General features: G+C 38.8%; 1 protein-coding gene across 5 annotated transcripts in view; it reads left to right on the forward strand.

Annotated features, from left to right (window-relative positions):
* The first annotated feature begins 694 nt into the window (after positions 1-694).
* IWS1 (interacts with SUPT6H, CTD assembly factor 1) overlaps positions 695-25,358 on the forward strand; it is a 47,068-nt gene continuing 22,404 nt past the window's right edge. For 2 of the 5 annotated variants that reach the window (XM_061183021.1, XM_061183024.1), the window contains exons 1-5: positions 695-1,015; positions 3,338-3,456; positions 21,091-22,162; positions 23,995-24,184; positions 24,745-24,802. In XM_061183021.1, coding sequence (XP_061039004.1) covers positions 982-1,015; positions 3,338-3,456; positions 21,091-22,162; positions 23,995-24,184; positions 24,745-24,802 — 1,473 coding nt within the window. In that variant the 5' untranslated portion in view covers positions 695-981. The remainder of the gene's footprint in view (positions 1,016-3,337; positions 3,457-21,090; positions 22,163-23,994; positions 24,185-24,744; positions 24,803-25,358) is intronic. The other 3 variants (XM_061183022.1, XM_061183025.1, XM_061183023.1) reach the window with 2 other exon arrangements.

The following is a 25,358-nucleotide window of genomic DNA, read 5'->3' on the forward strand; positions in this document are numbered from 1 at the left end:
TGAATTTTACCTAAGAGATAGGGACGAGGATGGTTCTTTACAGTGAGCCGTTCTGGGAACACTGACAGGTCAGGAAGTTTCTAACCATTGTTGTTTCCAGGGAGCATATAGTGCTCAAGTAAAGTTCAACAGTGTGACTTCCTCAAGATTTCATTAGGGGGGACTCTTCTGGAAGCAAAAACCTGTACTTCGTATTGTTGACCAAATGGCTTTTTAAGATTAAAGTTAAGTCGTTATTTTAAAAAAGAAAGGAAGAAAAATGCCTTGAAAAGAGGCCCTTTTGATCACGCCACTTAGTAACTCATTGTACCTCGCCAGGCTTCGAACTACAAGTCCCAGAGGGCAATGCGCCACTTCCTCCCCGTACTAAGGGCGGGAATCAAGCGCCTCGCTGCATGATGGGAACGACAGTTAATTTCCGTATGATGGAAAATTTAATTTTACCGGGTCTTCATTTTTCAGAAGAGTAAATTAGAAGGTCCTCAAACAAGGCGCGGACGGAGAACCCATACAGTAACATTATCATCTCCATGGGGAACGGACCAGGTTCCTCCAAGGGAAGGTTTTAACCGCAGCCGCGGCTCCCGCTCAATTTTTCCAATAGTCTCCTTTCCGGTCGTGTCGTGCGTCATTACCGTTGCGCCTTCTCATTGGCCGGATGACAGGTGACGGCGCCTGCGCCCTGAATTCTTTTGACGGTCGGGGGCAGGCGCCATTTTGGCCGTAGAGGTGCTTCTGGGAAGTAGTGCGCTGACCTACACACCTTGCCAGCCTGCCGGGTATGGCCTCTTCTGCCGGGGCTTTCTAGGTCGAAGTGTTCGCGTCTGCAGCTGTTGCTGCCTTACTCTCCACAGCCTCCAAGGCCTCTAGTCGGGCGGGGGCCTCTGAGCACCGGGCCGCGCCGTCGGTGATCACAGCGCCGGGAAGGAGGTGACGGGGGCGGCGCGGGGCGCAGACACTCCCCGCCGAGAGCCGCCTGCCATGGACTCGGAATATTACAGCGGCGACCAGTCAGGTGGGGCCCGGACCTAGGGGACAGGGCTGGGGGGCGGAGCGGTTACTTGGCCGGGCTTGGCCTCGCACTCCCGCGGGGGAGGGGTGGGGAGGGGAGGGACGCCCCGGAGACGTTCCCTCCGCGGACTGGGTCTAACGTGGAGTGAGGCTGAGCGCTGAGAGCCAGCCGACGTGCTGCGGCCCCCGAAGTTAGAACCTCGGAGAGGGGATTCTAGAGGGACAGCTGTCTTCTGAATCGGCGAAGGACGTCGCTGCAATAAGGAGCCACTTCCATACATCAGACACTTACTGTGTGCAAAGTACGAGGGAAGGTCTCCTGATAGGGGATTTTTTTCAGGAGTTGAGAGTGATTTTCGAGAATCCGAGGGAGTTAGCTGTTCAGTGGGGTTGCAGGATCTTATCTAGACTTTTCACTAGGAGTTGGGACTAGTTTGATCTCGCCTGCAAACTAGTTTCTTCCATTAAAGAACACGTAGGACCCAAATTTGAGTTGTATACATATTTTAGAATAAGGTGTGTTCCTCTGGGGCTTACTAGCGATTTTTGTTCCTTTCCTTCACCTTGAGATCTTTCCCCTTTCTCCTCACTGAAGTTCTCCTTTCTTTTCCTGTTTAGTCTGTAAACACGGGGCCCCACTCTGCTAACACCGTGCTAGCCACCGGAGGTCCAAAGAGGAATAAGGCAGAACCTCGTGGGGAATAAAAACGTTGCTTTTGCTTTCCTATTGTGTCCTAGTTCCATTGAGTATTCTCTATCAAAAGGGCTTAAATAATTTTCTAAGCGTTAATTACTCCGTTGTGTTTTGAGTTCACTTCGATTCCTTATTATGTGACGGCGAATAGTAGTGACTGCAAACACGTTTCCAAACACATACTGCTGTTTTGCTTTGCTTTCTTGATGTTTTCAAAATAGTTGTCAGTTCATTTGTGTTTTTAAATTACTTTTAAATAAGTAATCATATGTAATATGTGTATATAACGTGCTGAAAGACATGAAAAGTTAGCAATTTCCTGACTTTTCATTTTTTTAGCCATTTTTTGACGTTCATCCCTGTATTCCTAATTTATGCTATCTCGTTGCATCATTTTTAGGCATTGTGTAACGACTTCCTATTATGCTAGGACAGGGTCTTAGCCTCTTCTGTGTCCTCTTTCCCCCATATTCCAACCATTGAAGCGTAAGTTTTCGTTACACTTCAGAATTTTTTATTATGACTAATAAGAATATTAAATATTAAATATATATATTTTTTACTCCTTAGCTAAGTAGAGAAGCTGATTAGTATGATACTGATTTTCCTGTAGTTGAGTGCTTCATTTTTAGAAATTTATTTATTGGGCTTCCCTGGTGGCGCAGTGGTTGAGAGTCTGCCTGCCAATGCAGGGGACGCGGGTTCGAGCCCTGGTCTGGGAAGATCCCACATGCCGCGGAGCAACTAGGCCCGTGAGCCATAGCTACTGAGCCTGCGCGTCTGGAGCCTGTGCTCCGCAACAAGAGAGGCCGCGATAGTGAGAGGCCCGCGCACCGCGATGAAGAGTGGCTCCTGCTTGCCGCAACTAGAGAAAGCCCTCGCATAGATACGAAGACCCAACACAGCCAAAAATAAATAAATTAATTAATTTAAAAAAAATTTATTTATTTTTAGTAAACTCCTAACCAAGGCTTCCCATATTCTCCAACAACTCAAAATTCCTCTCAGTACAATTTTACTTTGTATTTTTAAAGTATTGGTTAAAGATAGGTGGCAATTCGTTTTCTAATAGTGTAGTAGTATATGCTTTACTTTAGGGAGTTTACTCTATTTCTGGACTGGAGTTCCTTGTGCTCTTCATTCATAAACAAATACTGTACCAGACAGTGTTCTGGGCTCCAGGGATTCAGCAGTGAGCCAAAAATCCCTGTTCTTTTGGCACTTTCATTCAAGCGAGGAGAGAAGCGCATTAAACAAAACTAACTTGGAAAGTCATGTAGTACATCAGAAGGTGGTAAGTAAGTGCTATGGAGAAAATAGACTCAGTTATTTTAACAAAGTTGAAATAAAGTGCACACTATTAGTTTGTCGACTTGGTCCTTAGTGATGTTTATTAAGCTTCCTATTCCTTTAATGATATATTCTCGCTGCCACATGTGTCAACAATACAAGTTACGATTGTTGGTATTTATGTAAGTATTGTACTGTTGTCTTATTCACAAATTAGCATCATTAGTTATGCTTCATCAGTGGTAACCCTTGCTCTTACATTATTCTTGATTCATTGTGTTCGTTTCGGTTGTAGATGTCGTCCATCTTACACCTTAAGTGGGTTTTTGTTTTATTTTTAAGCAGATGATGGTGGCGCTACCCCAGTACAGGATGAACGGGATTCAGGGTCAGACGTTGAGGAGGATGTAAATGAGCAGCACTCTGGATCAGACCCTGGAAGTGTAGAGCGTCATTCAGAGGTATTGGCTAAACAACATCTTTGGGGAGGCTTTTCCCTTGCACATTCTATGAGACCTGTTTTATTTAGGAGTTGTAGAGAGCCTGTCTTAGGGTCTAGGCTTCAACCCCTTCAAAAATGATAGAGAACTGCTTTCAAAGTAAATAAATAGGGATCGTCTGGTTACTTATGAAATCACAGGGAAGTAAGTATTGATTGAGTCCCATTTTGGATATTAGGCAGTTTCAACTGTGCTTATTGATTCAGAAAATAGGCCAGGCCTTTGATATTTGACTAGGCTTCCCCATTCCCAGAATGATGTCTTAGTGGGGCAGCGCGGATTTGCAGTCTGAAGAAACATCAATTGAAATAGAAAGTTATGGTGGTTATCACCTATTAAATTTATATGATTTTAATTTGCTTCCCTGGTTATACAGTCTGTACTGCACAATGTTAACAAAATAAAATTGGGACTTTTTCAATAATTCAGCTGTAAGTTTTTGGTAAACACAAACTGAAACATAGGAATGATAAAGATGGCCAATATACCAAATATTTTGCTTTGACTACACATGCACAGAAAATTGTCCAATTTTAAGTAGTAGATGCAGTTGTTAGAGATTGTATTATTGACTCTGTCCGTTGACATATCACTAGTATATTCATATATCCAACAAATATTTTTTGAGCACCTGCTATGTGTCAGGCTCTTTTGAGTGACTAAATGAGGTTCCACTGCCACGAAAATCCTCTCCTTGGATTTATTTTCCAGCAGGGGGAGAAAGACATTAAACAATATACACTTTTTTTTTTTTAATTTTTTAAATTTTTGGCTGCATTGGGTCTTCGTTGCCGCACACGGCCTTTATCTAGTTGCGGCGAACGGGGGCTACTCTTCGTTGTGGTGTGCGGGCTTCTCATTGCGGTGGCTTCTCTTGTTGCGGAGGACGGGCTCTAGGCGTGCGGGCTTCGGTAGTTGTGGCACGCGGGCTCAGTAGTTGTGGCTTGCGGGCTGTAGAGCGCAGGCTCAGTAGTTGTGGCGCATGGGCTTAGTTGCTCTGCAACATGTGGGATCTTACCGGACCAGGGCCAAATCCGTGTCCCTTGTATTCGCAGGCAGATTCTTAACCACTGTGCCACCAGGGAAGCCCTCCACACTTCTTTTCAAAAATTGTAGTTTGTTAGGAGGTGATAAATGCTGTGGAGAAAGAAGAAAGTTTGAACAGAGTGAAGGGTGCCAAGGTGGAGGGCAGGCTTTGGTGTTAAATAGGGAGGTACACATAGGCCTTATTGAGAAAGTGACATTTGAATCAAGACCTGGAAGGAGGTGAAGGAATAGCACGTGTCTATGTAGGGGATGAACATTCCTAACAAAGATCTAAGGTTGGAGCCGTTGTGGCTAGAATAAATAGGGGGCAGGTGAGATCAGAAGTGAGAGGAAGGCTTATCTTTTAGTTATTTTGACGTTCAGTTTTTCGTACACTCTTAAGCATTTAGACTAAATTCTAATTAATATGTAATTGATAGGTAGAAATTATTTGATAACATAAACATTGTTACAGTTTATTTAGTGTATAATATCTTAACTTTCCATTTTGGAAAGCAGCATCAGGAGATTGACTGATGGCTTCATGCTTCAGTTATAAATGTATAAATGTAGTGTTGACTTTCTTTTTTTCAACTACTTTTTTTAATGAGATGGATTCTAAATAAATAAATGTGCATGTTGAAAATTTGGAAATCATATAAAAGTTTAAAGAAGAAAATTGAAGTCAGCATACTCCTGTCACAGAAATGACTATTAACTTTTTTACATTATTTCTCCTGCATTTTTATTCTCTTTCTATAGAACGTATGTATACGTTTTAAGTTACTTGTGATTTTACTATATATGTTACGTATCAATATAACATTTTTATCTCTTCACTTAACATTATACTTAAGTATTTCCCCATGTCGTTAAAGATTCCCACTAAGTGTAATTTTTAATGGTTGCATAATATTTCATAATATGGATGGACTATTACTTATTTAACAGTTTCCTGGTCATTAACATTTAGACTGTTTAGCTATTATAAATGAAGTCTGCCATGAACATATTTTTGTGCTTTTCGTAGATTTTCCCCTCCAGGAGGGTTATCCTAATTTGCTAAACTTCTAGTAGTTTGAGTGCCAATTGTACCCTTGAAAGAGTGCAGTTATATTAAATGGAGCAGTGCGGGTTATAGCCCCCAAACTTAAAAGATGTGTATTAGTTTCCTGTTGCTGCCATAACAACCTGATACAAATTTAGTGGCTTAAAAAAACAGAGATTTGTTTCTTACAATTCTGGAGGTCAGAAGTCCAAAGTGGGTCTCACTGGGTTAAAATCAAGGTGGCACCAGGGCTGTGTTCCTTCTGTAAGGGAGAATCTGCTCCCTTGCCTTCTCTAGCTCTACAGGCCACTTGCACTCATTGGCATATGACTTCTTCCTCCATCTTCAAAGCTAGAACTGTCGCATCTTTAAATCTCTCAGACCTTTGCTTGTGTCCTCACACGTCTGTCTCTTACTCTGACCCTCCTGCCTCCCTCCCACGAGAACCCTTTGTGATTATACTGGGCCTACTCAGATCATCCAGGGCAATCTTCCTATCCTTAATTACATCTGCACATCCCTTTTGCTTATTTACACGTTCTGGGGATTAGGATGTGGACATCTTTTGTGGGGGCATTGTTTTGCCTGCTGCAAGATGGTACTCACAACATGATTTTTCCAAATAATGTTTTTCCCGTTTGCATTTTGGAGTTCAGGCTAGTTGTGGTTTGTTGTTGTGGTTTGTTATTTAATTCATTTTATCTGTAGTACTCATTCTGCATGTGTTTCTTTAGATCTCTAAGGAAACTTAAAAAAGATCAAGATAATATTTTAAAACTTAATGCCAAAAATATGATGAAAAAAATCAAAATCTTAAAGTCAGGATCAGTAACAGTGCTTTACTGGTCCATATTGGAGCCTGAAGCAAAAGGAAGACTTAGTCGTTTGTATGCTAGTATTTAAATTTTGATATTTTGTTCATCATGGATTTTTGTGTCAAATTTGACCTTTAAAAATATCACCTTTTTTTTTTCAAATATCTTTATTGAGATAAATTTACATACTATACAATTCACCCATTTTAAAGTATGCAATTCAGTAGTCTTTAGTATATTCACGGTAGTACAGCCATCACCATAGTCAATTTTAGAATATTTTCATCACATTGAAAAGAAACCCTTTAGCTGTTACCTCCTTATCACCCCCACCCCCCAACCCCTCCTTGTTCTGGACATTTCATATGAATGGAATTACATAACATGTGGTCTTTTGTGACTGGCTTCTTTCACTTAATGCTTTCAATGTTTATCCAAGTTGTAGCATATATCAGTACTTCATTCCTTTTTGTGATCAGTAATATTCCATTCTTTGGATATACCACATTTTGTTTATCCATTTGTCAATTGATGGACATTTAAGTTGCTGCTACTGTTTTTCACATTTGCTGCATCAGTTTACATTCCCACCAACAGTGCACAAGTGTTCCCTTTCCTCCCCATCCTCCCCAACACTTGTTATTTCTTGTCTTTTTGATAAGAGCTGGTGTGAGGTGATATTGTAGCTTTGACGTGCATTTCCCTGATGATGAGTGATCTTTTCATGTGTCTGTTGGCGATCTGTATGTCTTCTTTGGCCAAATGTCTATTCAGATCCTCTGCCCATTTTGTTATTGGGTTATTTGTTTTTTTAATGTTGAGTTGTATGAATTCTTTGTGTATTTTGGATATTAACCCCTTATCAGATATATTTTTTGCAAATATTTTATTCTATTAAGTAGGCGGCCTTTTTGTTTTGTTGATAGTTTCCTTTGCTATGCAAACTTTTTAGTCTGATATAGTTCCTTTGTTTACTTTAGCTTTTGTTTCCCTTTCCTGAGGAGACATATCCAAAGAAACATTGCCAAGACCAGTGTCAAAGAGTGCACTGCATATGTTTTCTTCTAGGAGTTTTATGGTTTTAGGTCTTACATTTAAGTTTTTAACCCATTTTGAGTATACTGTTGTATATGGTGTGAAAGTAATCCAGTTTGATTCTTTTTCATGTAGCTGTCCACTTTTCCCAACACCATTTATTGAAGAGACTATTCTTTCTCATTGTATATTCTTGGCTCCTTTGTTGTAGATCATTTGACCATATATGCATGGGTTTGTTTCTGGGCTCTCTATTCTGTTCTGTCGATCTATGTGTCTGTTTTTTATGCCAGTGTTAACACTGTCTTGACTACTGTAGCTTCGTAATATAGTTTGAGATCAGGGCATATGATGCCTCTGTGGCTTTGTTCTTTCTCAAGATTGTTTTGGCTATTCAGTATCTTCTGTGGTTCCATAGAGCTTTTAGGATTATTTTTTCTAGTTTTTTGAAGAATGTCATAATTTTGAAATGGATTGCATTAAATCTGTAGATTGCTTTGGGTAGTATGGTCATTTTAACAATATCAATTTTTCTAATCCATAAGCACATAATAGCTTTCTTTTTATTTATGTCTTCAATTTTTTTTATCAGTGTCTTACAGTTTTCAGTGTACTCTCCTTGTTGGTTAAATTTATTCCTAGATTCTTTTATTCTTTTTGAGGCAATTATAAATGGGATTGTTTTCTTAATTTCTTTTCATAGTTCATTGTTAGTGTAAAGAAGTGCAACAGATTTTTGTATATTGATTTGTATCCTGCAACTTTACTGAATTCATTGATTAGTTCTATCAGTTTTCTGGTGGAGTCTTTAGGGTTTTCTCTATATATTATGTCATCTGCAAATAAAGACCATGTTACATCTTCCTTTCTGATTTGGATGCCTTTTATTTCTTTTTCTTGCCTAATTGCTAAGCCTTCCAATACTGTGTTGTATGAAAGTGGTGAGAGTGGACATTCTTGTCTTGTTCCTGATCTTAGAGGAAAAGCTTACAGCTTTGCACCATTGAGTGTGATGTTGGCTGTGGGCTTGTCATATGGCCTTTATTATGTTGAGATACATTCTCTCTTTGCCCAGTTTGTTAAGAGTTTTTGTCATGAATCAATGTTGAATTACTTTTTTTTTGCATCTATTGAGATGATCATGTGATTTTTAGCTTTCATTTTGTTAATATGGTATATCACATTGATTGATTTGTGGATTTGAACCATCCTTGCATCCCTGGAATAAATCCCATTTGACCATGGTGTATGATTCTTTTAATGTATTGCTGAATTTGGTTTGTTAATAATTTGTCGAGGATTTTTGCATCTATGTTCATCAAGGATATTGGCCTGTAATTTTCTTTTCTTGTGTCCATGTCTGGTTTTGGTATCAGGGTAATGCCGGCTTCATGAAATGAGTTTGGAAGTGCTCCCTCTTCTTCAAGTTTTTGGCACTCTTTGAGAAGGACTGGTATTAATTCTTCTTTAAATGTTTGGTGGAATTCACCAGTAAAGCCATCTGGTCCTGAACTTTTCTATGTTGGGTGGTTTTTGATTACTGATTCCATCTCTTCACAGTAATCAGTCTATTTAGATTTTCTGTTTCTTCATGATTCAATCTTAGTAGCTTGTATGTTTCTAGGAACTTATCCATTTCTTATAGATTGTCCAATTTCTCAGCATACAGTTCTTAGTTTTTATGATCCTCTGTATTTGTGCGGTATCAATTGTAATGTCTCCTCTTTCCTTTATAGTTTTATTTCTTTCTATCCTCTTTTTTTTCTTGGTAAGTCTAGCTAAAGGTTTGTCTATTTGTTTATCTTTTGTAAAAAACAGGTCTTAATTTTATTGACCTTTCTATTGTCTTTTTAGTCTCTATTTCATTTATTTCTGCTCTGATTTTTGTTATTTTTTTTTTCTTCTAATAATTTTGGGCTTAGTTTCTTTTTTCTAGTTCCTTGGGGTGTAAAGTTGTTATTTGAGATATTTCTTTTTTTTTAATATAGGCATTTATTGCTGTAAGCTTCCCTCTTAGGACTGCTTTGCTGTATTCCATAAGTTTTGGTATGTTATATCAATATTTCCATTTTCATTTGTCTCAAGGTATTTTTTGAATTCTTCTTTGACTCATTGGTTGTTTAGCAACATGATGTTTGATCTCCACATGTTTGTGAAATTTTCAGTTTTCTTCTCATACTTCTCATACTCATACTCATTTCTACTTTCATACCATTGTGGTCGGAAAAGATGTTTGGTATGATTTCAATCTTCTTAAATTTATTAGGACTTACTTTGTGGCCTAACATATGATCTGTACTGGAGATTGTTCATGTGCACTTGAGAAGAATGTGTACTCTGCTCCTGTTGGATGGAATGTTCTGTAAATGTCTTTTCAGTCCATTTGGCCTAACGTGTAGTTTAAGCCCAATATTTCCTTATTGATTTTCTGTCTGGATGATCTATCCATTATTGAAAGTGAGGCATTGAAGTTCCCTACTATTATTGTGTTGATATCTTATTTCTTCCTTCAGGTCTGTTAATATTTAGGTACTCTGATGTTGGGTGCATAAATATTTACAAATGGTAAATCCTCTTGTTGGATTAACTCTATTATCATTATACAATATAATGACTTTCTTTGTATCTTATTATAGTTTTTGGCTAAAAGTCTATTTTCTCTGATTATAAATATAGCTACCTCTGCTTTCATTTGGTTTCCATTTGCATGGAATATCTTTTTCCATCCTTTTTTTTTGTTCAGTCTGCGTGTGTCCTAAAAGCTGAAGTGAGTCTCTTGTAGACAGCATATAGTTCAGTTTTTGTTTTTGTTTTTCCCATCCATTTAACCACTCTATCTTTTGGTTGAAGAATTGAGTCCATTTACATTTAAAGTAAATACTGATAGGTAGGGACTTATTATTGCCATTTTGTTCTTTGTTTTCTGACTGTTTTGTCATTCCTTTTTTCCTTCTCCCGCTCTCTTCCTTTGTGGTTTGATGATTTTCTGTTAGCAGTATGCTTAGATTACTTAAAAAAATTTTGTTTTGTATATCTAGTATACCTTTTTGCTTTATGGGTTACCAAGAGGCTTATGTAAAATATCTTATACCAGTCTATTTTAAGCTGATAACTTCAAGTACATGCTAAAGTTACACATTTTTGCTCTCCCCCACATTTTATGTTTTTGATGTCACGCTTTATGTCTTTTTCTCTAGTGTACTCGTTAACAAATTATTGTAGTTATATTTTTAATACTCTGTGCATTTTAATTTCTTTAATAATATTTTTACTATGGTTTTGAGGTTTTTTTTTTTTTTAGTGGTTGCTCTAGGGTTTACCACATATGTTAATCAGAATCAGCTTCAGATTTACGGTAGCTTAATTCCAATGGTATATAGTAAGGTTAGTGCTATGTAGGTCTATTCTTTTTCTCTTTTTGTAATATTATTGTTATACATATTATATTTATTAATGCTAAAATCCAACAATGCGTTGTTATAGAAGTTATTTCCTTAGTGTAATACAGGTTTGTTCCCACCCACCTTCTTTGTACTGTCATTGGTCTTCTGTATTACAGGTCCAGCAATACAGTATATACATATTACTTTATGCAACTGTTGTATAAATCAGTTAAATTAAGAAAGGAGAAAATATGCATTTATACTGTCTTTCATAATTACACAGTTATCTTTACTGGTGCTTATTGTTTTTTCATGTGGATTCATTGAGGTCACTTGCTTTCAGCCTGAAGAACTTCCTTTAGCAGTTCTTGTATGGTGGGTCTACTTGACAAATTCTTTCTTTTTCTTGGTTATCTAGAAAAGTTTTCATTTCTTTTTTGTTAATTATTTTTGAAAGATAGCTTTGTTGGATATAGGATTCTTAGTTGATAGTTTTTCTTTGAGCACTTAGAATATGTTATCCCACTGCTTTCTGCCTCCATTGTTTCCATTGAGGAGTCAGCTGTTAATCTTACTGGGTTACTCTTATAGGTGATGAGTCAAATTTCTATTTCTATATATATTCTCTATTTGATATGATATTGTCATCATGCCTTTATTTTTTTAACCATGTTTACAAATGGCCACTTTGAAGTCTTTTCCTGATAAATCTAATATCTGGTTGCTCTCACAGGCAGTTTCTGTTGCCTGCTTTTTTCCTGGTTATGGGTCATACTTTCCAGTTTCTTTGCATGCCTTTTAATTTATTGTTGGAAACTGGACATTTTAGAGTAATGGTTTAGTGACTAGCTGGATTATTTTAGTGAATACTGTTTCCTCACTCGCAGTTTTAAATCTCTGGTGTTGCATCCTCAGAGATGTGCAGTTTGGGACATGCTTACAGTCACCTGGGATGACAGTGGTATTAGTAGGGCTCTTTTTTTCTCTTTCTCTTACCACAATCAGCTGTTAGAACTCCACTGATGGCTGTGTTATTTTCAGCAATGCCCTATGGCATAAATTGCTCAACAAGTCAATCTAATCAAATTCTGGCTCCTTTGAAGGCATAATTTCTGAGGTCTGTGTTTGCTTTGTTCTGACCTCAGGATGGCTCCTCCCAGCTGTATTATTACCTGGTTATCTCCTGCAAACTAGCTGGCCTACAGTTTATCCTGTATTTTGAATCTCCTTCTAAGTGCCTTCCACCAGTTTCCAGTGTTAGTGAAAGTGCCTTAGCCTGAACGTCCCCAAGCTTGGTTGCAAATGAAGTTGGTTTCTTTGGGGAAAAATTAGAAGCTATCTGCTTTACTGCCTGCTTTTTCCCCAAGCAAAATCTCTGAGCCGGGGCTCTGGAGTTTGGGGTAGGGGGTGGGGAGAGAGTGACGGCAGGTTTCTTTCTGAGTGACATCCCAGTTCTAGAAGCCGAGCTGTCAGTGTGCAGTGGGGATTTGATAGCAGCCTGAGGTGCTCCTGGCTTGCCTCTCTTGGCATGGAACCACTGTCACACAAATGGGGGCAAGGGTGATCAGGGCCCCAGTATTGTCAGTGTGCTGTGCCCAAAGCAGAGCCTTCTTACTGTGATTGAGTGCTGGGCAGAAGCTGGGAGCCCCCACTTGCAACTACATTTGCCTGGAACTTACCTTCAGCAGCAGGTAGCTGGAGGCAGAATGAGAAATGCTGACATCGGGCTCTTCCTGGGAAGACACCCTGCCCCTGGAAGCTAGAGGGAAAGATGACCCTTTGTCTTTGGCTGCAGCAGCCTGGAGTAGAGTCTTTCTGACTGAGCTGTGAAGTTGAAAGTGAGGAGTGGTCTTGGTTCAGATACCAGATACTTTTGCTTCTCTTACCAAATTTTTGTAGATCTTCTTGGATAGATGTTTCTTTATTCACTCTTTGTCTTTAGGACCATTTCCAGGGGCTTTGAATAGTTGTTTTTAAATACTTTTAACCAGTTTCACTGGAGAGTGGGTCAGCAGAGCTTTTCATTTTCATACCAGAAGCCCTCATCTGGCTTCATTTTTATCTCTTCTAATAATTGGTCAAACCTCTCCATATTCCCCAATTCACATTCCAGAAGAACCCAGGATGCTTTACTTGTCTATTACCACAGTCTCTGTTAGGCAATTTGGCTCTTTCATCTCACTGGGTCTCCTGCCTGTGTGTGTGTGGGTCCTGTCTGTGGCCCTCTCTGCATGGAGAGCAGCCCAGTGCTGCTTTCCTAAACAGGTGATTCTGAGTAAGCCAGCTGTTGGCATTTGGAGGCAGGCCTGTATATTGCAGGACATTTAGTATCTTGGTTCCCAAACAGTAAATAAAATGGTAGTAACATATCCTCTCCAGTCATGGCCAACCAAAAATGGTCCCTCGCATTCACAAATGCCCCCTTAGGGGAGAACCCAGAGCTACCCTTAGGCTGAGAACACTGAAATGGACAAATGAGGTGTAGATAGCATAAGAAAGGAAACAAGAAGTATCCAACAATATAAAAAACTAGTGATTAAGATGTAAATAGAACATTTGTAAGAATGGCAATGCGTCCATTAAAATTGTTTTCAAAGAATATTTTGTGACATGGGAGAATTCAGTGTGTGACGGCCATTAAATTAATTGTGATTCTAGATCCTTGTTTACTTTTTTAAAGTAAATTCACACAAAGAAAAGATTGGGAAGAAATTCCTTGTAAAAATTGGAAATGATGGTGATCTTTGGGTTGTTATTAAAGGTAATTTTAATTTTCTTTATACTTTCCTGTGTTGGCACATTAATATTTAAAATCAAAGGGAGAATAACTGTCCCATCATTTTATATGGTTACCTATTTTTACTAGCATGCGTCAAATAATTTTAAATACATTTAAAAATTACAGAAAGGGCACATACGAAGGGCCACGGGAGGACGGGAGGGTGGGCTGAGTGGACTCTGAGGAACGAGTCTGACATTGCCAGATGCAGAAGCCGGTTAGGGGTGCTGGCGATGATTCTAGCTGGAGAGCCACAGGTTCAAAGGCCTAGGATTGAGAAGGACTTGTTATATTTCAAGAATGAGTATTGTGACTGGAAAGTGGGATAGTTTAATGGAAGATGATACTGAAGAATTAAGTTTGGGTTAGATGGTATAATAGCAAATCTCTCTTGGGTGATGATGATAAAATTTTGTATTTGCATAGCTCTTTAGAGTGAAAGGCAGTGTGATGGCCAAAGTGTAGTTTCATATATTGGCTTTGCCACTTAATAACCATAATGACTGTCAGCTCCTAGAAAAATTATTTCATCTCTGAGCCTCAGCTCCACCATCTTGACAGTGGGTTAAAATAATTATTATGAGGGCTAAATAAAACTTACGTAACAGCTCTGAAAACTGTAATAGCAGTTATGTTATGTAGGGGAGGCAAAACTTTACCCCTACCCATCTTAGGTTGGAATTCTTTAACAAAAAGACATTAACAAGTGAAAAAAAACCGAGTTTATTAACATGTGCAGCATACATCACACAGGAAAAAACTCAACAGAGAGTAGCTCAAAGCAGTAGCTTAGAATTCTAGTTTATATAGCATCTTCAACAAAGAGTAATAATTTTGTGGAGAAATGACAGGACAAAGGAAAGCAGTTCTAGGCTTCCAAGGATGACAGACTGCGAAGGTAAATATATGGGAAGAAACTAATGTAGTAAAGTTTGTTTGCTGATTCCTCTGCTGGTGTCTTTGGGCTAATGACAGTCTGTCTCCAGTAATGGGAATATCCTGCCTTTTGAAGGAAAAGGGGGGAAGGTAGAGAGAGCTCCTCTTGTGTTTACTGCTTATTAATTGCCTTCAGATCAAAATTTTTATGTCAGAGGCATATGTTGAGGGGACATAATCTGGTTTCCTTTAATTAGTTTACAATTAGCCTTTATAGTAATTAGGCAGATTATTTCTTAGGGGGCTAGTCAAGAGTTAATCTTTATGAGGTTGAGGCCCACTGTTTTAAAGCAAAAGAGACTTACCTTATGAAATGAAATTTAAAAATAATATTCTTAAGTTTAGGCCTGGTTTGTTAAAGAAATCTATATATAAGCAATTGCAATAATAAGTTGATGACATATTGAAATTATTTGTTTCTAGGTTGTTAACATCTTTTGGGCTAGGTTTCTAAAAGGGATATGAATATCAGGGGAGTTTTCAAGTATATTTATTCTGTGTAGAGCACTTTGAGAACTCAGAATCTTCACTCAACGTTGACGGTAGGGCAGATAGGGAAAAGGGGAAAGATTTTTTTAAAAATGTTTTTGAATAGTCATTACTGAAAACACATTTTTTAATAAAGCAATTTGAGTGTGAATGTGACCTAGTTATAACTAGTTGCCAGTTCTAATTTTTGTTGTTTTACTTGAATATTCTCTTGGGGACTTCACTGGTGGTCCAATGGTTAAGACTTCACATTTCCAAGGCAGAGGGCATTGGTTCGATCCCTGTTCTGAGAACTAAGATCCCACATGCTGCAAGGTGCGGCCAAAAAAAAAAAAAAAAAATTCTCTTGAACAGTGTGAAATTAGTTGTGGATTGTGGTCAGCTGGTTTTTATTCCACAGAAATACATTGAAGGTAATAAGCATTTAAAAATACAGCTTGTAGATTTCATCTGCATAGAAAAGTAGTGTTCCCTTCCTGAGGCTCTCACAGGAAAAAAGTAGTGTGTGGGACAATCGAGAAAGAGATTGTTTGGAAATGGCGCATAGCTTCCCCTTGTTTTCTGACTGTAGGCAAAGCCTAGTGGGCACAACCATCCATCTGTCATTGAAGTTGGTGACAGCCCCATTAGCTCCAACCTTACTCTGAATTGAGTAAAGATGGCAGTCTGCGGTCATTTGGATCTTTCCACAGAGACGTGCTAGTATAAGTAAAGTATTCCTATGGGGAGTACATCAGAGCCCGTAGAAGATTCTTGTTGGCTTTTGCCATCCTTGTTTACCCTATTTCTTACCAGTTCTTTTGATTCCATCTACACTTCTTTTTTTTTGTGTTAGGTTTCAGCCTTTGTCTTTGAGTCTACCAAATTGAGGAGAAGAACATTGTTTTGCTTTGGTTCTTTTTTGTTAAGCATTGTCTGTGGGTTTGTTTTATTTCAGTGAATTTAATTTGAGTATCTTCTGTATACTGAAGGTAAAAGATAGTTTTTTGATCTTAAGGTCATTTATTCAATCATATTATGAAGATAAATGTGTAAAAAATCACCTTTCAGTGAGGTAGAGATACAGGATGCTATGAGGACATGTAAGAAGGAATGACTGACCAGCTCAGCCTTCATAGATGATGTATTTGAGCTGAGTCTTGCAGGGTGAATGTTTTGTAATTAATAAGGTATTTTTGTTATAAATGATTAACAACATGTATTGAATGCTCACAGGCACATGCTAACTGCGTTACATGCATTTGGTCCTCTGAACGGCCCTCTAAGTTATAGATACTATTTCTGACTCTGTCATATTGAGGAATTGAGGTTTTGAGAAGTTAAGAAAATTTCTCTAGATTACACAGTAGAAGGTGGCTGCGAGCTAGGCTTTGGACCCCAGGTCTTACCGACACTAAAGTCCACGTTGTGAACTGTCACATTATATTGCACAGAGTCCATTCTACCTAGAGAGAAGGATGGAAGAGGCTTCAGGAAGGGGGTATTTTTGCCTAGTGTTGAGGTATGAAAAGGACAAGGTGAGGTAAAAGCATGGAGGTAACAGTGAAGTTAGTAGTTCCATGTGTCTGCAGTAAAATTATAATGTGCGGTTAGAATCACTTGGATTAGATGTCAAAATGCAGATTCTTTGACCTCTTCCCCAGACTTACTGTATTAATATCTGGAGGTGAGAAGCACAAAATCTGTATGTTTTCCTCCAAAGCTCCCCAAGTTATTCTTATGCAAAGGTTTGGGAACTGCTGCTGCAGTGCATAGGGTTGATGGTGGTGAGAGGGCAGAAATGAGTCTGGAGAGGTAGGCAGGAGTTTGCTTCATCATTATAAACTTTTTTTAAAAAATTAATTATTTATTTATTTATTTTTGGCTGCGTTGGGTTTTCGTTGCCGCACGTGGGCTTTCTCTAGTTGCGGCGAGCAGGGGCTACCCTTCGTTGTGGTGCGCGGGCTTCTCATTGTGGAGCACTGGCTCTAGGCGCGCAGGCTTCAGTAGTTATGGCACATGGGCTCAGTGGTTTTGGCTCGCGGGCCCAAGAGCGCAGGCTTAGTAGTTGTGACGCATGGGCTTAGTTGCTCCGTGGCATGTGGGATCTTCCCGGACCAGGGATGGGACCCGTGGCCCCTGCATTGGCAGGTGGATTCTTAACCACTGCACCCCCGGGGAAGTCCCCATTATAAACTCTTAGGCTTTGTGTAGACATTTTCTTTTTCTAGTACTCATCAGGAGTGCTTCTGTTTTTGACTGATTCTAATAAGATCAACCAGCTTTTGACAAAGGACACTGGTATACATCTTCATTTTGTTATGTGTGTTTGTGCTTGCTGTAAAGCTGGAGTTTCTCAGAGTCAAAGCCTTGCAGCGTTCCAGGACCTGCCCTGGATTAACAGCATTGTGTAGTAAAAACTGGATTTCCCAGATTCTTCCTTATGCTTTTAAGATGATATGTATTGACAAACTCCAAGACGAGGATTTCAAATATATCTTCTGGAACTAAGGTCCAGTAAAACATGGTTTTGAAAATGCTCCTATAGATATTTCTTCATGGAATTTACTGTGTGACTTGGTGTTGAATGTTTTACCAATTTATGATGGAAGGTTAGAATGCAAGTTCAACAGTTTTGAGTTTCTTTTACTGGAAACAGGTGTCCTGAGTTGTTTGGTTCTTTACAAGGACTCCTATTTGACATTCTTATACTACTTTGTAATTTACAAATTGATGTTTGCTTTACAGCAGTTTTATTATTTATTTTGTAATTTTAAAATGTTAATTATCTCTGTGCATGTATATTGTGGCACTGGTCATAAAGAGTGTGTTACCATTTGATTGCTGAGATAAACCACCAGATCATTCATTACGGGTAACCAGAAGTTATTTATAACTACAATGTAAATGATCATAAGAGGGAAGTGTGAGGCATTATAGACATTTCTAAAGCCTCTGAGGACACTTAGAGTGCTCAATTTCTCTGACAGTTAAAATTAGGGATTTTTAAAATATTATTAAGAAATAGCATTTAAATGGCAGCTTCTACTATTGATTTGTTGTGCCCATATTTGACTTTTTAAAAACTGTATTTTGGATTTTTTTTAAGTTTGCAATTTAGACTAATTGCTGAAACCAGTCTAAAATATTTGAATATTGTTTTGATAACTTTTAAGGTTAACTCTTTTCCCAAATCCTATGATGTCTTTACCTAACTGCCTTCTTTAACTTGAGTCTGTCGACCAGTACTTTCTTACTGCAGTGATTTCCCACATTTTCCCCACTGTGCCACACGTAATGGATAGATACTCAGGATTTTATGAAACTCCTCAAAAATTGATGGGAATTCATAAGTTTCACAGTCATTAATTACATGTAATGTCCTTGTAATGGTTGCTTGTTTGGAATGCATACACCATGTGTTGGGAAGTCCAGGGTAGAGTGTAACAGATAAGTTTTGGGAAGACTACTCAGGTCATGGTATCTCTCCTTTCTTTGGGAGTGGCTCCCAGTGCTGTGCCCCTGCTCTGGCATTGAGTCACAGAGTAACGACATCCTCTGTTGCCGTGGCCAGTTAGATCATGTCTCCTGGGAATTTAAAATTTAGATCCTGGACACTGAAATTTAGCAAGATGAGAGCTGAGTCATGTTATTGATAGTGCTCTAGTGAAAGGTCCTTGAGTTTCCTTTTCTAAGCTCTCTGAGCTGCCTTGGTTCCTACCCTTCTTGAGCCTTTAGCCATTTATTCCACTTTGATTCTGGAAAGATTGTTCTTTTTTTCTGGAGCTAGCCTGAGATGATTTCTGTTGTTTGCAGCTGAAATAAATTGAGTCACACACGAACATGTTGTTAGAGTTATGTCATGTGTATGCCATGGAAAGCATTCCAAAAGCCAGTTAACAATTTCCCCTTCTGCCTCCTGCTTTAGTTGCCTCTGCTGGTACCTGTATGTTTCATCTTCTGCCCTCAGTAATGTAGTTAACTTCTTAATTCAGTCATCACAAACTAATTCCGAATACCTGTTGTCTACACACCTTTTATAGCTTAGTCTCATATAGATCACTTCCTGTAGGCTTTCAAAATGTCACGCATACCTTCATAACAGTGCACGTTATACTGTATTGTTATGGTATATTTGGCTGGCTCATTAGACAACATATCCTTAAGGTCAGGCACTGAGACATGTTCAGCCTTGATTCCTAGCACCTTACACGTGGTAGACATTAAACAAATACTTGTTCAGTTAATTATTCCTCACTTTAAATTATTCTCATTTAACTCTTTTTATTAAATGAGAAAATTAAGTAAGTAATTACTTTCTTCCACAGTAAGTAAGTAAGTAGGTAAGTAAGTAATTACTTATTTAGTAAGAATTTACTGTAATTTTGTATATACCAGACACCATTCTGTGCGCTGAAGCACAGAGTGTGCCTTCTCAGTGAAGAAAACAGATGAAAAAATGCCTGCCTTCTTAGGGCTTACATTCTGGGTAGTTAATTTTTTCATCTATATTCTTTTAAAATATAAAAGAATTAAATTATGAAGTATGGCCAAGAGTAAACTTCTAGCAGTATATAGAGTACTATATCTTGTACTGTATCAAAAGGTTCTATGTTGTTTCTCCTGTCCTAATTTAATAGATAAATGCCAGTTTCATTGGGGTAGTAGGATGTATGACTGACAAGGAATCCAGTGCTATGCTGTGAGTGTCCCGTGATAATAAAAGAAAAATGTCTTTGGGAAATTTGAAAAGTTTATTATTTTAGAAAGTTTCCTGAATATGTTATACTTGAATGAATATGTATAGCAGTTACTGTATCTTTGGAACTCTGTGCTATCAAGATGGCAATGAAATATGGAGGGGAAAAACCCTCAAACATATTTTATAAGCTTATTTTATAAGTTTTTGTACTCTTTCTGAAGTTGTAGACACAGCATAGTTAATCTTTTTTAAATGAGCCCGAAGCAAGTTAAAGTGTGGGTTTTGTGAAAACATTTTAATGCCTTTTATCTTGTCACTGTATTCTCTTACTGCTTAATTGTTTCATTGTGTGATATGGTGGGCATATACTTTATTAAAGGCTCTTTGTTCCTTGAAAATTGATCTGTGGTAAGTTCAGGAAATGTCTGTCATATATTCTAAAGAAAAATATTTGGCTCAGTAAACTTTTAAGGGGGAAAACTCAAACACAGAAGTACTTTACTTTTTAAGCCAGAATATTAATTACCATGTTACTGGAAGTTCAGATACTATTATAGAAGGGAAAAAATTCTCCACATTCTAGTTATTAGTATTTTGGTATGTTTAGTTTTATATATTTTTCTCTGCATTTAAAAACATAGCTATAATATGCTTAGATCAAATTTGTACCCTAGAGTTTTCAGATTCCTTCATGTAACATTATTTGTTAGTATAGCTAGATTAGTCAGTGTTTTCCCTAAAACTTAAAATTTTTTGCCAGGGTTACTAGATATATGTCCAAGACTGCTCTAAGCCTCAGTTTTCTTATCATGAAAAATACTCTCGTGAGGAGTAAACTAGCAGGAGAGACCCTAACATGGTATTTGGCTCTGTTAGTTGCTCCTCTCCTTATTCGTTCAGATTCACTTGGGAGAATGTGCCCTAAGTATAGTTTGGCCCTTTAAATAAAGTAAAGTTTTATAGTTCTCTTCCTTAAAATAACTTTAACGTTATAAAACCCAAGAATGTTCCTTTTTTAAAAGAACTTGGGTACACGTTTGCTTGTATGTACTTAAAGAATATATTTAGGAGCTAGAATTATATGAGAAAGTTAAGGTTTATTTTTTGTTGTTGTTTAATCTAGCTTTTCAAAGTATAAGGTACCGTAGAGTAATCTGGGGGTATATGCTTTACAGATTCATGAAGGCAGTTTATCGTTCCTCATTTTGGGATCTAAACCATGCTAGCCATTTCACAGATGAATGGCCTTTTTAAAAGTGGGATGTTTCTATATACGTATAGGATGAGAATTCTACATTTAAGCATGCGTATTCCTTTTTTTTTTTTAAGTTGAAAATTTTTAACATTTTTACTACCAAAACTTTTTTTGCACTTTTCTAATTTTTTCTCCCTTGATTTTTCAGAATGAACCTAGTGATCGAGAAGATGGCCTCAACAAAAGACATCATGTGACAGACTCTGAGAATGATGACCCCTCAAATCTTAATGCCAGTGACTCTGAAAGTGAGGAGCTTCAAAGGCAAAAAGACAGTGACTCTGAATCGGAAGAGCATGCGGAGCCTCCTGCGAGTGATTCCGAAAACGAGGGCGTCAGTCACCATGGGAGCGACTCTGAGAACGAGGGGACCAGGAAGTTACCTGTGAGTGACTCTGAAAATGAGCAACTGCTTAATGGGCATGCGAGTGACTCAGAAAATGAAGACGTTAGGAAGCCTCCTGCCAGTGATTCAGAGGTTGAAGAGCTCCCCAAAAGTCCTGCCAGTTACTCGGAAGCAGAGGATGCTCTAAAACCTCAAGTCAGTGACTCTGAGAGTGAGGAGCCCCCAAGACACCAAGCCAGTGACTCTGAAAATGAGGAGCTTCCCAAACCTCGCATTAGTGACTCGGAAAGTGAGGAGCTTCCCAAGCCTCGGATCAGTGACTCAGAAAGCGAGGGGCCTCAGAGGACTCAGGCCAGTGACTCGGAAAATGAGGAGCTTCCCAAACCTCGGATCAGTGACTCAGAAAGCGAGGACCCGCCAAGGCACCAAGCCAGTGACTCGGAAACTGAGGAGCTTCCCAAACCCCGTATCAGTGACTCAGAAAGCGAGGATCCCCCAAGGCACCAAGCCAGTGACTCGGAAACGGAGGAGCTTCCCAAACCCCAAGTCAGTGACTCTGAGAGTGAGGAGCCTCAGAAGGGACCTGCCAGTGATTCAGAAGCTGAGGATGCCTCCAGACACAAACAGAAGCCGGAGTCTGATGAGGACAGTGACGGGGAGAGTAAGAGAGAGGACACAGAAGTGCAGACCGACCCCTTTCGTTCGGATGCCCATGCAGACAGGAAGCGGTTCAGCAGTTCCGACAGCGAGGAGGGAGAACCAGAAAGGCCCAAGATTGACAGTGATGAGGATGAAGAAAAAGAGGGGGCGGAGGAGAAAGTAGCAAAGCGAAAAGCTGCTGTGCTTTCTGATAGTGACGATGAAGAGAAAGCATGTAAGGAATTATTTTGGGCTGTTTTTCCTTAGCTTTACTTTTATTTATTTATTCATTTGGCTGCGTCGGGTCTTACTTGAGGCACACGGGCTCTCTAGTTGTGGAACGCGGGCTCCAGAGCACGCGGGCTCAGTAGTTGCGGCACGCGGGCTTAGTTTCCCCATGGCATGTGGGATCTTAGTTCCCTGATCAGGGATCGACCCTGTGTCCCCTGCATTGGAAGGCAGATTCTCCACCACTGAACCACCAGGGAAGTCCCTCCATAGCTTTACTTGTTGTCTAAGCTTATAACTATGAAGCATTGTTTCTTTTCCTGGAATGTTAGGTCTGTATTCTCTCATTCAACTTGGTGTTCTAAAATATCACCAGGACACTGGTTTTCATTGGCAAGTGTTTCGGTTTTTTGTTTTGTTTTGTTTTGTTTTTTGTGGTTTTTTTGGCTGCACCATGTGGCTTGTGGAATCTTGGTTCCCCCACCAGGGATTGAACCCATGAGCTTGGCAGTGAAAGCCCAGAGTCCTAACCACTGGACCGCCAGGGATTTCCCTCATTGGCAAGTCTTAATATTAAAATTTCCTTTGAGTTGTTCTAGCAGCATTTGTTAAGTTCTGACTGCCTCAAAATGATAAACTAGACTGCATTGTAATGGCAATATGAAAGATTTATATGAAAATGAGAATTTTTAAAAAGATTTTTTATTTATTTTATTTTTGGCTGCGTCAGGTCTTAGTTGCGGCATGTGGGATCTTTCGTTGCAGCTCGCAGGCTCTTCGTTGTCCGCGGGCTTCTCTCTAGTTGTGGCTTGCAGATTTTCTCTCTCTAGTTGTGACGCACAGGCTCCAGGGCGTATGGGCTCTGTAGTTGTGCATGCGGGCTCCAGAGTGCATGGGCTCTGTAGTTTGCAGCATGCGGGCTCTAGTTGAGGCTCGCGAGCTCAGTAGTTGTGGCATGAGGGCTTAGTCGCCCCACAGCATGTGGGATCTTAGTTTCCTGACTAGGGATCAAACCCACTTCCCCTGCATTGTAAGGCGGATTCTTTACCACTGGACTACCAGGGAAGTCCTTTTTTTTTTTTTTTTTTTTTTTTTTTTTTTTTTTACTGGAAAGGGTAATGTTTCAAAAGAATACTTTTACATGAAAACCCAACCTTATCCACAGTTAACTGTGGTCTCTTTGACAGCTAATGCACTACATCCCATCTAGACAGTGACTGAGCTCCCATGGGTACCTGTCTTCATTTGTTAAACATTGTTGAATGCCAAATTCAAGGAAGTTTGTGAGGGACTCTATTTAGAGACTCCATGTCTCCACAAAGTATTCCAATCTTTACTACTTGATTACTTTTTTATGAAACATCTTTTTGGGAAAAGGCATTTCTTTATAACCCGACAGTTGTTAAAGGAGAAGGGAAAAGAGCACCACATGTGCAGTTTCCTAAGGTAGATGAGAAATTCCAGATTGAGCAGTGATGGATGACTGAGGAACATGGGGATTCCACAAAAGAATGTCCAAGCCTTTAGAGTTCTGCTAATATTAGGCAGCATAGAAGGGATTCTACTCTTATTTTCTCTGTTCCCCAAAAAGAAAGGTAGCTATTGATGCCCACTTTTATGTTGATGAAAATCTTCATCTTTTGGCCACTTTTTTCTATATAGCAGATAATTGTAAGATGACTCTGAATCTTTTAGCTATTTATTTATTTTTTATTCTAAACTGTGTATCATGAGGCCTTTGGGTTTTGCCACGTACTGACATTGTAGAGCACCTGTTGTACTTAGTAATACAGTGACTGTGATGGAGTAAGATTAATGATGATTTTTTTTTTTCAACAGCAGCAAAGAAGAGTCGTGTTGTCTCTGATGCAGATGACTCTGACAGTGATGTTATATCAGACAAATCAGGCAAAAGAGAGAAGACGATAGCATCTGACAGTGAAGAAGAAGCAGGGAAAGAATTGTCTGATAAGAAAAATGAAGAGAAGGACCTGTTTGGGAGTGATAGTGAGTCAGGGAATGAAGAAGAGTAAGTGACAGTGTAACCTGAACTTCCCAGGGTTCATACAAGGTGGTAGAGAGAGGGGTTTGTCTTTCAGGGTTTTTAAATTCGTATTAAAATTCCGTGTTGAGGTGTAATACAATATACCCTGCCTAATTTCATGACCTTGGGGGATTCAGGATTTTAGGTCCTGAACTATTACTGCATGCTACAACATGGTTGAACCTCAAAAATATTATCTTAAGTGAAAGAAGTAAAGAGGACATGTTATCTGATTCCACTTTTGTGAGGTTCAAGAACAGGCAAAACTAATCTGTGGTGGTGGAAATCAGAGTGGTGGTTGCCTCTGGGATGTTGATAGGGGGCACTGACTAGAAAGGGCCACAAGGGAACTTTCTGGGGAGATGGAATTGTTCTGTTAGGATAATGGTTACATGAATGTGTGCTTTTGTCAAAACCCATTGAAATGGACATTTGAGATCTGCATGTTTTACTGTTATTAAATTATACCCTATTAGAAAAATATTTTATGATTCCTATGCAAATGAGAAGAAAGCAAATGAAAGTTTTTTATATTTCTTTTCTAGAAATCTTATTGCAGACATATTTGGAGAATCTGGTGATGAGGAGGAGGAAGAATTTACAGTAAGTATAAGATGGAAAGATTTCCTCTTTGATTATGCTTTTTTTGTTTTTATGGCAGTGGTTGTCTAGTAGGAGATTCCAATAAGTAGAAATAAATAGCTATGATGTATCCAGTAGAAAAATCTAGAACAAAGGTATTCAGAAAGTGAAATAAAAGGGTCTACAAAGACATAAAAGGAAAATAACAGGCAAAATTGAATTAAGGGGAGGAAGGAACACATTAAGAGACAATGAAACGCGCTTTATAATGCTAAAGAGAAAGATTCACAGTAGTTACGGAACTTCTGATTATAGCAATGGCACATGAGATAATTTGGACCAGCCCTTCCGCTAAGGACAACTACAAAAGCTAGACAAAATGTTTAAAAAATCTGATCATCATCATAAGAACTAGATAACAAAGAATTACTAAGCCAAAACCCAGCAAAAGATAGAAACCTAAAGAGGTAAGCTCAGCATTTAGAACTGCTTTTTCTGGGATGTTCATCTACTCAAGCTGAGAGGCTAAATTTATTTTTGATTGCCTCAAGGCTTAAGAGATAAAACTGGGAGGTTG

Source organism: Eubalaena glacialis, chromosome 1 (assembly GCF_028564815.1).
Source record: "Eubalaena glacialis isolate mEubGla1 chromosome 1, mEubGla1.1.hap2.+ XY, whole genome shotgun sequence".
NCBI lineage: Eukaryota > Metazoa > Chordata > Mammalia > Artiodactyla > Balaenidae > Eubalaena > Eubalaena glacialis.